Source organism: Lampetra fluviatilis, chromosome 7, assembly GCF_964198595.1.
Source record: "Lampetra fluviatilis chromosome 7, kcLamFluv1.1, whole genome shotgun sequence".
Lineage (NCBI taxonomy): Eukaryota > Metazoa > Chordata > Hyperoartia > Petromyzontiformes > Petromyzontidae > Lampetra > Lampetra fluviatilis.
Window position 1 is genome coordinate 1,590,896 of NC_136281.1, and position 11,854 is coordinate 1,602,749.

The window sequence follows — 11,854 nt, forward strand, 5'->3', positions numbered from 1 at the left end:
GTGAAGCGCTCTCCAGGTAGAGATGACATGCAGTAACGATTACTTAATTCTGAAATATTACGGGGAAGTACACTTCGCCGCTTTCCCTGTGATTTATTTTCTACCTACGTGACTTTACCGAAAGAACCAAAGAGTATGGATTCCTGCAGTCACGAAAGCTTCAAATTAAGATTTTCCCTGAAGTGTTTAACCTACACATCGTGCATTAACCATGGCTAAACACAAGCTCAGGCCATGGTGGTCAGACAGACAGGAGTGCCCATGACCTCATCTGCACACACTTTGTCCACTTGGGACATGAGACGATCTCACACGCAAGCCTGCCGAGTGATTATGTGACTCAAGAAACTAAGACTGCGGCGGTGCTCACCTCATTGCTAGGAGAACTATAACGTGAACACCACGTGAACTCATCTACCTCCTCACATGGTCAAGTTTCAGGGTAGTAATGTGGCCAGGCAGTACGCATATTGTAGAGTTTGCAATGTGGCTAGTTTAAGTCTACATTTGTACAAACTCTATGGTTAAATACAAACATACGCTGCTTGCTGTTAAATGGAGATTCAAGATCGTGTGACACATTTACTCATGTCACCATGTGAGAATGATGCAGTCCTCATCCAAATTAGGTGGAGAGCAGTGGTGCAGTGCTTTGAAACTGGTGAACTCAGTTAAATTTCTGGCCATGGCTAACAAGACATTGAACCCCTCCCCTCGCCCCACCCAAAGGGCTGTAAAATACTATTAAATATTATGTAGTTTAAAAAAACCCATACATAACCAAGGACATCCATAGCAGCTCTGCAAAAAAATAAACCTCAATGAAACCTAACCAGCTTGAAACATAAGCCTCGCTTCATAATTTTTATATTTAAATTTTAATGTGCAACATTTCATAATAGTGCACAACACGTGTTAGAACAACTGCGACCATATGCAGCGGCTTTTGACAACTCTTCAGAACTACCTAGAATAATGTCATCATGTTCGTAGCGAGCTGTGAGCGTCTAACAGCTGCGAGGTGCGTTTTTGCAGGCACGCACACTACGCGCACGATACAGCACACGTGCGAGCACTCGGCATGTGATTAAAGGAACGTGTCTGCAGGGGGAACGTGGAATGCGTTAAGTGCAATTCAAATAGTTGCGTTGTCAGACGCAGAAAGAGAGAGAGAATCTGTGTTCCCATGGGTATAATTTTCCGATCCAATCCTGGTCTGGACCAGGGTGAGACTGGGGACCCGCGCACTTGTAATCGATAACCTGTCCCAGGCCCATGAAAGCAATCCTAGAGTGCTCTAGGTGGGGAGGTCAATAACGTAACCTGCAAAGGTCACTGCCAGCCTTACCGACTGCGTTGGCATCACACTGCTCCTCGACAAAAATGTGCAGCATATTTTTACTTCGCAGTATGATCATTTTTTGTGTTAATATAAATCATCATGGAGGTGTAGTGTTGGCACAGTGATTCGCATGCCGGCGCTATAAACCTTGGCGACCTGAGTTTGATTATCGGCCACGGCTAAAATAAGTTGGCGAGTGATATCTGAACTGGTCCCGAGTTCTTCCTTCACCTGGTGAAACACCATCCATAACTAACATTTAGTAGCAGGGAGGTGTTCATCCAGCAGTGGACTGACAAAATGCTAACATTTATTATTATTCCTAAATAAACATTACCGTGAATTATCAAGGCATTAAAGACACAAAGACAGTTATAGATATTGTGGAGTTATCACAGTATCCTGCACCGAGGGAAAAACAAACCCCATAGGGATTGAATACGCACAAATATGCATTACACACACAAATATACAGCACTGCACGTCTCCACCATCATATTAACGCTGCCTTTAAACATAAAAAAATGTAAACAGCTAATGTTTCAGGCAACAAGCCTTCGTCTCCACCGAAGAAAGGAAAAACATCGTGGGGTTTGTGTGTGGGAGATTGCTCACAGCAATGTCACACGTGCAACCTCACTCAAACTCAGTCGGCAGGGTTTCATCGTTTGGCCTGACTTCATAGTGATAGGCATCTTCATTTAAATGAGGCCATTATTGTGTTATGGATTCCAGTTACATTATGAAGACAAACGACGTTGGTAATTTTTGTGTGGTGCTATTCACCCACGCCTGAAAGGTAAATATAATAAATAAATACAAGTTTAACCCTTGGACAATCTATTGCTGGGTTAGAAGTAACTGGATAAGATAATTCTTAAGCACAATAACAAAGGAACAAGTTCACACTGGCAATTAGACCATTCTTTACAGTTTCACATTTCTGCATCACAACACCAACTGGGCTTGGCTACCAGCAGCAACTTTTAATTACGCTGTGTGAAACTCTCGCGCATCAGCTGAAAGCAAATCGATTCGGAATTTCCACCACCAAAGGCCGAGCAACCGTACAAAATACAGACCCCACTTCACTTGTAATAGACAATGCAGCGGTGGCTAGGCAAAGCATTGCCACATCCTAACACATACCACAGCACCATCTAGTGGGAAATTGTTCCAAACGACCTCATAAAACAATCGGTAATTTTGAAATACATTTTCTGCACAAAAGCCGATAAGCAAATCACTCAGAATGTGCCACATCTCGAATACGATGGGATTCTTCGTGCAGTAATTGGTAATCGGGCCGAGACCATCAACTTGCTATACCGGAGAACCTAGTTGTGCCATTGGGAGGCGGTCCAGATGAGATTCCAGGATCTCGGTGGTGCCGCCTGCATGTTCTGACACTGCGTTTCCCACCTGAGTTGCCCCACGCACGCCCTCACCTTCACATGCTGGCCCTGCAGGTATCGTGTAGCGTCCCGGAAGAGCCGATACATTATGTACCCCTGAGGGTCGATGCTGTCCACCAGCGGAAACGCGGTCTGTATGCAATCACAGTACCACCACGCAGAGTGGATATATCATCAAATAAATGTTGGTATCTTTTAATGTATTATTTTATCATATTAATGGTAACACATATCATTCATGAAAAATACAGAATAGGAACTGAATAGTGTGCAAAGAGACACATTAAGTGACCAAGTGATGGAGAGGATGGGTCTACAGTTGCACACACCTACTACTGGTGTTGACATGAACGTGGACAGGCCTTCACCTCCCAGTGGAAGGCAAAACGCTGATAATAATGACAATGTTTGCATGGGAAGACTTTGTCTTACGATAGTAGCTGCTTTGATGGCCATGGAAAAGCAATAAGTTGCTGTACCATTTGTACAACCTCATTTGACCAGACCTATTCAGAGTAAGCTAGCTTTAAAAAATTATGTTGTCTGAGATTGACTAACTAAATAAAATGAATATGGTTTTCCTTAGACAGACTGAATTAAGACGTGTTATATAAAATGTGTGCTGAGATTCCTTAAGAGACTTAACTGAATAACAACGGTATAACTATTGCCTGTGAATGTACAATTAGAAAGAGCATGGCAACATTATGGATTTTTCTTCCATGGAATTATTTTTAAACAAGTGGAATGCTGCCGTGCCATAATTAATGGCTTGCACACTGGACTTGCGATCTGGTTCTCCTGGTGCGACAGTTGAAAAATGGTGCAAGTTGCTTAAATTCCCCTCCGCCACTCCCCATCTCTGTCCACCCAGCAGAATAAATGAGCACACTACAGTTATTCGGTAGCTCGCATGTGGCAAAGTGTGGGGAGCAGTGATGTAGCGGTTAGCACGCTGCGCGACGAATCCGGCGGCCAGAATTAGATTCCTGCTCACGGCCAACACCAGTGAAGGTTATCTGAACCGGTCCTGGGCCTCTCTTAGATCGACTCAGCCTCAAATGAGTACCTGGTGCGGTGTGTAAAAATCGCCACTTGGGAGACAAAGGCAGCCAGGCATGGTGTTGGCCACCCACCCCATGTGTCGTGCCGGCCTTTATAGGTGCTCGCTAACAGCACTTGTCCCAAGTCTTTTAAGGCTATACGGGGGATCTTTGTATTGCCATCTCTTCCTAAGACATCTGGCCAGCGTATGGATGAGCATGGATAAAATACCGTCTAGAGGGGCTCTCCAGAGCTCCTTCGATGGGAGGCCTTTCCGCCGCCAGCAGTGGCATTAGCAAACAATTGCGGGGCTGCACCTGTTCCTAAAATAAAGGTGGAGATTGTAAAGCAGAGGGTCATGCATACCAAGCCTGTTTCCGAGGTGAAGACGACGATCTCGAACAGCTGGCCCACCTGCTGGAGCAGATAGTCGATGCCAGGACGCTTCTTAAATCGCCACCCTGTGCTCAACTACAGGCAAAAGGCAACCGCACAGACGACACGTCAGGAAAGGTTTACATTTATTGTTTTAAACATCGCCATGTCCACATAACAGTTATACGACTAAATAATGCACTATTTAGGAGGACACACGTTAAACGCATAGGATGTGACCTATGGCAGAAAAACGGATATCGTTCAGGGGCCACGCAACCCACGGGTAACAAAGCATAAACTTTGAACTATGCATGGTGTTAAAAATGCAATGGTGAAGTAACGTCCTTGGTGTCCTGGTTAATTTATTGATTGGCGGTAGGCCGAGTGCCTGAACATGCATTTATTTGCACGAACGTCTATTTGATCACAAGCATACAAATGTGTGTGCGTGTGTGCGGCTGGCTGGGCATGTGTCCATGTGCATGCTCGCATCCCATACCGACCACTCCGGGTGCAGCAGCACATCGGTCAGCTCGATGACGAGCGTGTAAGGGGGCTGGTAGTACGGCTCGCGGAGGGGGTCCGGCAGCAGCTTCTGGCTTGTCGGCTCAATGATCATCTGGGTAAAAAAAAAATTTTCGTCAGTCATATACGATCATATCGATCCTCATTTGACGACGATTATTTGGTATCCCATTAGTAAAAAAGCTCCCAGCATGTGGAGCGAAGTATCAAACATTGTGCCGAACAACACGCGTTGCATGCCAAAAGCACAAAGCACACAAGCAATATCCCGAAGCAGAACATTAGTGCTGGATATAGTCACTTTTGCTAATTTTATTAGCAGCTTTGATCCTTACATGTGTATCGATAGTTCCATGTTAAGTTGCCATTGTATTGAGGGAGTAAAGTGTGATGTTATCTCGGTGTGGTCTGGGACTGTTTTTGTTGTTGTCGTTTTTGCTGCCTTGCCCAATCTTGATCAATCTGACTTACGTAATTAATTATTTCTATTTAGTGACTCGCTTACCTTTTTCTCTATTTTGCACTCCTATTGTTTTTAGCATCTTCTGTTGTTGCAACTTGCTGACCCGTCCATAGCGGACATCTGTGAAAAATAGCTTTGTAGCTCATTGGATTCCTCCAGGATAAATAACGATTCTGATTCTGAAATCGCAGAGCTGGTATCCCATATTCAAGGGTAGCATACATCTTAAAAAGCACAAAAGGAAATCTCCAAATGTTGGAACACAGCATGCATGCAATCACATGCAAAAGGAAATGATTCAATAATTTGGGGGCACCAATTCTTGAATCATGTAATCTGGAGCACACCGTAGAGGTTAGAGATAAAATCTGATAAGATGTTTTTGCGGCATAGCGGTGCGCCATGGACTATGGAAGGAAAGAGCCATGTGATTCCATTCATCCGCGAAAAAATGTGTCTATTTCAAAGGAAGCGTGCGGTGTGTGACTCACAGCTAAATAAGCAGAATTCTAAGTTAGTGTTTTATATGATCCAAATGGCACAAATCCACAATATTGGTCCACATTAAATGATTGTACATAATGTTAGACTTTATATCCAAGCCAATCCTCATGAAAAAATGAAGCATGAATCTTCGAATGCGATTTGGAACAATTATACAAAGCTGTAAATCACATTAATCCAAATGCCAATATTATAAGAAATATTGTTTTTGTGAATTCCTGCGGAATTTGAGATGGAATTCCCAAGTGGTGAGATGTTAACTACCTCGCCTGGTATACAGGAGGTTGTGGGTTCCATCCCAACCCTGATGTCTGTATATTTTGAGTTTGTATGTTCTCCCTGTGGTCGAATGGATTTCTCTCAGGGGTCCTCCACAGTTTTCCCCTCCACATTTAGAACATGCGCTATAGTATTGGCTGCTATAAATTTCCACTTGATAAGCCACTTAATTGGGTTTTCATTTGTGGCCAGGTCGTTTCTGAAAAAATAGCTATGTAGCTTAGTGGGCCTTACCTGGTAAAATTTTAAAAAATTGTTTATATTTAGGGATGACAGGGTGGCTACAACTTAGGCAAAAGTCTGTGGTAGCAGAGCGCCACCTATTGAAATAGTTTGCACAGTGTGAATGAGCATTCGGTTTTGAGAAATATTTTGTGGGCAATCAAGACATACTGCCATCAATATGGGCAAAAGACTAGAATTAAACTGCTGCTGCAAGTAAAAATCACTAAGAAAAAGGCGTCACTGTACTTACATTCGCGTTTTAAGGTGAGGCTATCTTTGATGACACATTCACATTTGTTTTAAAACACGAGGGTTATACATTCACATAATCTACGAAAGTCCCAAATTCTCACCGTTAATGTTGGCCAGTAAGTGGAGAAAGCTTATGAACAATACCAAGCTGAACTCACCTGTCTGTAGTCCTTGAAGTACTGATAAGCACGCCTCACTTGTTGTACTACAATGGGATCTGCAACACAAGACACACCATTGTCATTCCGTACGCAGGATGAGCGTACATTGTCCTGTTGATTTATATTTATGGTTGGTATTAACAATAAAATATGGAATAAGCACAAATGAATAAAAACTGTTGCAGTCGATAATATGAATTCTGACTTCCAAGATTGTGATTCTGATGTCCTGGATTTAGTTCTGATGATCAATGTACAGTAATCCCTCGCCAACCGCGGAGGTTAGGTTTCTGGAAAAGGCTGCAATAGGCAGATCCACGGTTAGTAAAGTACAGGGCGTTTGGGGAATAGGGGGTTAGGGGAACCATGGCCGTGGTTGGCAAGTCCGCGGTTGGCGAGGGATTGCTGTAGTTTCAAATGAGACGTCAAATCTAATTCCTAAAATTGGCTGAGAAATGTTTCCTTCCCATGGTGAGCTGAAACAATAATAATTGGTAAGTTAAACGCTCGAACACGAGAAGATTTATTTGATTGGTTGTGTTGGATGGTGGAGGGTAATAACGACACATTTTTTTTTGGTACAATTAATTGTGAATCATGGGCAAAAATGCTAACTGGAAAACACCATTTGGCTACGTTGATGTAAATTTATGGCGTGGCAAATGAAAACATTATTTTCTAATATCAGAGATATGTACAGATTACATCACAAGCAGTACTTTTAATAACAAAAAGGTGAAAATAAAGTGACTCCTATTCTTCTTTCGTATGGTGGGGGAGTGGACCGGCAATGTCCACGTGGAGGCTGGTGAACTAGTCAACAGCTTCAAGAGTAACAATGCTGCCCATGAATAATAGCTGAGCGCTCCCACATCATTAGCGAGTACATCGCAGCCAGTGCAGCCAAAGCGAGGTGAATGCAGAATGAGGCAATGACAAAACAGTGGACAACATAGTCGTCGTCAGTATATGGCCAACAGCCCATTCGTGAGGCTATGTACACATCATACAACACGATTTAAAAACATGAATATTCAAAGTTCCACATAATAATAACATTAGCTGAAATCATGGTCTCTAAATAATAGCTTTCATCCTGTTCTAAGTGAAAAAAACGTCTTGCATTCCCATTGCATGACACACCAAAAACGTGCACCTGTAAAATTAACCAAACACGTTCTCTGACATTGCACCTGGCAATTACAAGTCATTTCTTCTTCATAGACAAATGAGTGCACGTTCTGGTTAATTTCTGCAGGTCACGCACGTGCTCCCAAATCTGTCCTTACCATTATCAAATTCATCCGGCACCTGTGGATAAAAAAAACAAATTCACTGCTCGTGTGTTCACACTAGATACACACGCAAAAACAGACACACAATCCATGAAAACTAACACGTAAGGTCAGACAGAATCCACATCATTGACTTGACAATCCTGTAAACGTTTCAGGTACTTTATGAACAATGCCACTGGTTTACTTTGAAACTTGTCCAAAGTACAAAAATATACATAGAAACTTCAATGAGAAGGAAATGTGTTAGCAATGTTTCTTGTTGTGTTTCTTAGCTTGTACAAGAGATGCACATTGTATTCAGTTGAGCACACATCTTATGTGTGCAGCTTAGTGATGATTTTTAAAAATGCGTTGAGTATTTGGTTACTGTACATTTCCATATGATCATTTGTGGCCAGGTCGCTTCTGAAAAAGAGCGAAATAGCTGTGGACCTTACCTGGTAAAATACAAAATAGAAATAAAGATACCACGCACCTCCTTTCCATCTTCGTCCAGTGCATTGGCCCCTGTGAGCAAGAGCAGATGCAATTACTTGGCACACTCGTTCATAAAATGTTAAAGTACGGTAATTATATTTGTGTAATCGATATGGCACATAACAAACATAACTATGGAAGACAAATACACATTAGTACACAACAGTGAGTGTGATGACTTAGCCTGATTTGTGAGACAGCTTTCATCAGCATTTGGTGGAAAATTGTAAAATTTCCTTTATTTTTATGAAGTTTTGTCAACTTTTCCACAGTAAATATACGCAGACTTCCCAGTTTTCGACCAAGCCCCAACTTTACATTTCGGTATCAATTACTTTTGGGATAACCCTTTTATATACACACTGTACACATGCAACCAACAGTAAGATTGTATCTCTAGGGCAGGGGTCAGCAAGCTAAGTAACAAGAAGCATTTTTCCGAATTCGGTAAAAAAACCCTCAATATTTCAAATACCGCACTGCACTGTGGTGAATGAGACGGTTGGTCATAAATAAACAACGTCACGAAAGCAGTCCTTAAAGAGCCGCAGGTTGCCGACTGCTGCCCATGGTAAACTGGACTCCCATGGTAAACTGGACTCCCATGGTAAACTGTACTCCCATGGTGAGGGGTCAGCAATCTTTCACAGAAGAGCCAGGAATGCATTGTGTTGTAAAAGCGGGGACCGCCTGCACTACGTGTTAAAACGTGTAATAAACCAAATAAAGTTAATTCAGTTTTGTCAAGAAACGGCTGCCCGCAAGGGGGCAGCCAAATAGCCGCATGAGGCTCCAGAGCAGCAGGTTGCCGAGCCCTGCTCTAAGGGCAGTGGTAGGTCAGGGCTCCAGTGTGAAGAGGCGACAGACCGCCCATGGGTCGTCCTGTTTCAGCTGATGCGTGCAGGTGGATGATTGATACTTGAGGATTGCGAAGACGAAACGTTTGGATGCTGTCAGACCGGTTCCTACTGGGACACAGCATGGATATCATGTGCCCGTCTTGCGCATGAATTGGAAGGGGGTTTCCCCGCCTTCGGGAGGTGGGAGCACGCTATTTTTAAGTGAACCCATGTAATGAACTACAAGAACGTGGCTGATTACAAATTCTAGTCGGCCAGATTAACTTAATTGACCAATCATCCCAGCTCGAGTGTGGAGTTTAAACGCCACGGGAGGATTCTCAGGGGACCCCACCGTGACCTTGAGAACACGTGGAGCACGTGACCTCACGCAGCTGCCCGCCCGGCCTGTCACACGCACGTGGCGGGGAGGGCGGGGCTGTCGTGCACGGGCGCCAACCCTCACGCCCTGAGATTTACAACCACCCGAGCAACATGACGTCATAGCGCGCCGATGACGTCACCGCGTTATCAAACACGCCAGTGACGTCACCGCGACGGGCCACGCGGCGTCGTCATGTCGACGAACTCGACAGTGACACTCGGAGTCGTCTTTTTTGTTGTTATATAAATGGGGGGGGGGGGGGGATGAAACTCTTGGCGTGGCGCAGGGGCACGAGTTGCCGGCTCTCGAGCTACCGCACCCCGCGGGTTCCCTCACGGCCCGGGTCTGCCTCACGTCAAGGGGTCGTCAAGGGGTCTCCCGCCCCCGAGAGCCCGTCTCTATCCCAACCACAGGCCAAGCGCACCCTGCACCCCGACTCCTCACGACCCGTGGCCCCATCCCAGCCGGGTGCATCTTTACAGACTGCCCTCTTCATCCCGTGCCCTGACATCCGGGGGCTCCCACCACCCCCGGCCCTCATCCCCTCCCCATGTCTGGATCCCCTCCAAACCCGACCACCTCCATGCCCGGTACCCTTCACCCCCACGAGGACGCCTCCACCAGCCCCCCGGAACTCCTTCAGAGACCCCCCCCCCACCCCCCGCTCCTCTGCACGAGTAACCCACCGCCTCCCGGCTTCCAGCCTCGGGTCCCCGTCGGACCCCCTCCGTACCGAAGACGTAGACGCCGGAGACGCCCCCGCAGAGCGCGAGGGCGCCCGCGAGGCGCAGCGCGAACCCGCGGGCCCGCTGCCGCCGCCTCCGCGTCTCCTCCTCCTCATCCTGTTGCTGCTGTTGCTGCTGCTGCGGCCCCGGGACAGCGGCGGCCGCGGCTGCTGCTCCCGCCAGGGTGGTGGCCCCGGTGCCCGGCGACGACGGGGCCGCACTGCTCCACGGGCGGCGATGGGACCCCGGGACCCCCAGGCGGGAGCACAGCGGGGCCGCGAGACGCGAGGGGAGCGGGTGGTAGAGGGGAAGAGAGGGGAGAGCGGCGGCGGCGGTGGTGGCGGTGGTGGCGGCGGCGCGGACGCGCGAGCACATGGGGCGCACGAGCGCGGCCATGGCAGCGCGCGGGGCTCCTCCTCTCGCTTGGGACGGGGGGGTGGGGGATGGGGGCGTCACCTTGCAGGACTCCTCATGGGGGGGCGTCACCCTGCAGGGTTCCTCCCCCTCTTGACATGCAGGGATGCTCCTGGGGGGCGTGGTCACGTGCAGGGATCCTCCTGGGGGGCGTGGTCACATGCAGGGATGCTCCTGGGGGGCGTGGTCACGTGCAGGGATGCTCCTGGGGGGCGTGGTCACGTGCAGGAATGCTCCTGGGGGGCGTGGTCACGTGCAGGGATGCTCCTGGGGGGCGTGGTCACGTGCAAGGATGCTCCTGGGGGGCGTGGTCACGTGCAGGGATGCTCCTGGGGGGCGTGGTCACATGCAGGGATGCTCCTGGGGGGTGTGGTCACGTGCAGGGATGCTCCTGGGGGGCGTGGTCACGTGCAGGGATGCTCCTGGGGGGCGTGGTCACCGTGTAGGAGTCCTCATGGGGGGCGTGGTCACGTGCAGGAATCCTCCTGGGGGGCGTGGTCACGTGCAGGAGTGCTCATGGGGGGCGTGGTCACGGTGCAGGAATCCTCCTGAGGGGCGTGGTCACGTGCAGGAATCCTCCTGGGGGGCGTGGTCACGTGCAGGAATCCTCCTGGGGGCGTGGTCACGTGCAGGAATCCTCCTGGTGGGCGTGGTCACGTGCAGGAATCCTCCTGGGGGGCGTGGTCACGTGCAGGAATCCACCTGGGGATGTGGTCACGTGCAGGAATCCTCATGGGGCGCGTGGTCACGTGTAGGAATCATCATGGGGGGCGTGGTCACGTGCAGAAATCCACCTGGGGGGCGTGGTCACGGTGCAGGGATCCTCCTGGAGGCGGGGGTTCGTCACGTGGTGTACAATCCAGCAGTCCATACTCTTTAGCTCTTTCGGTAAAGTCACGTCGGTAGTAAATAATATATCACGACGTCTGCTTCAGCAGTTTCCCTTCTGTGATCGTCTCACCTGATGACGGTCGCTTGTGTTGAGATCGAAACGTCGTGATCTATTATTTTCTACCTCTGTGACTTTACCGAAAAAACCAAAGGGTATGGATTCCTGCAGTCACGAAAGCTTCAAATCAAGATTGAATCCAGCAGTCGTAGAATGACAGTGCAGTAGAGCCTGCATGC

General features: G+C 47.6%; 1 protein-coding gene across 1 annotated transcript in view; it reads right to left on the bottom strand.

Moving 5' to 3' along the window:
- The window catches only part of TIMM50 (translocase of inner mitochondrial membrane 50), a 43,780-nt gene extending 33,041 nt beyond the window's left edge, over positions 1–10,739 (bottom strand). Inside the window, exons 1-7 of the mRNA XM_078858112.1 lie at positions 10,321–10,739; positions 8,362–8,393; positions 7,878–7,899; positions 6,586–6,644; positions 4,679–4,798; positions 4,168–4,272; positions 2,791–2,889 (exon numbers count right to left, since the gene is read on the bottom strand). Coding sequence (XP_078714238.1) covers positions 2,791–2,889; positions 4,168–4,272; positions 4,679–4,798; positions 6,586–6,644; positions 7,878–7,899; positions 8,362–8,393; positions 10,321–10,708 — 825 coding nt within the window. The 5' untranslated portion in view covers positions 10,709–10,739. The remainder of the gene's footprint in view (positions 1–2,790; positions 2,890–4,167; positions 4,273–4,678; positions 4,799–6,585; positions 6,645–7,877; positions 7,900–8,361; positions 8,394–10,320) is intronic.
- Positions 10,740–11,854: the final 1,115 nt, after the last annotated feature.